General features: G+C 57.0%; 1 protein-coding gene across 1 annotated transcript; it reads right to left on the bottom strand.

Moving 5' to 3' along the window:
• Nucleotides 1-68: 68 nt before the first annotated feature.
• SARC_17927 (hypothetical protein) lies at nucleotides 69-670 on the bottom strand (the record flags this gene model as incomplete). Its single annotated transcript, XM_014287987.1, has 2 exons — nucleotides 127-670; nucleotides 69-101 (listed from the first exon to the last, which is right to left on the bottom strand). The coding sequence occupies exons 1-2, from the start codon at nucleotides 637-639 to the stop codon at nucleotides 69-71; spliced, it is 546 nt and encodes a 181-aa protein (XP_014143462.1). The 5' UTR covers nucleotides 640-670.
• Between the last annotated feature and the right edge of the window lie 33 nt (nucleotides 671-703).

Here is a 703-nt window from a genome sequence, read left to right as displayed (position 1 = left end):
TGCAACCAAAACGGCGAGTCCTAGCGCGACAGTGACTGCCACCCCCAGTGCAACTGTTACTGGCAGCCCTAGCGCAACCGTGACAGCGAGTCCGAGTGCGACTGTAACAGCGAGTCCAAGTGCTACCGTCACTGCCAGTCCGAGCGCCACTGTGACTGCCAGCCCCAGTGGTACAGTCACTGCCTCGCCAAGTGCTACGGTGACCTCGAGTCCTTCTGCCACTGTAACGGCGAGTCCGAGTGCAACCGTAACCGCTACTCCCAGTGCGACGGTGACTGCCAGCCCCAGTGCCACTGTTACTGCCAGCCCTAGCGCAACCGTGACAGCCAGTCCTAGTGCGACTGTAACTGCGAGTGCAAGTGCTTCCGTCACGGCCAGCCCTAGCGCAACTATGACTGCCAGCCCTAGTTCCACCATGACAGCCAGTCCTAGTGCGACTGTAACGGCGAGTCCAAGTGCTACCGTCACTGCCAGCCCTAGCGCAACTGTGACTGCTAGCCCTAGTGCGACCGTGACCGCCAGTCCTAGTACATCTATGTTTATTCCGGCCTTCATCAATGGTACAGTTGTACAGCATGTGACGCAAGAGGGTATCGAGAACGTTACCGTAACTGCTGTGTGTGTAATTGATGCTAGCATCAGCTACACTGCTGTGACTGACTCTGATGGGTCATATTCCATTGGAAATGTGGTTGACTGCGAG

Source organism: Sphaeroforma arctica (assembly GCF_001186125.1).
Source record: "Sphaeroforma arctica JP610 unplaced genomic scaffold supercont1.12810, whole genome shotgun sequence".
Taxonomy (NCBI): Eukaryota; class Ichthyosporea; order Ichthyophonida; genus Sphaeroforma; species Sphaeroforma arctica.
Note: the sequence above shows the minus strand (reverse complement) of the source record. Positions and strands in the feature narration are given on the sequence as shown.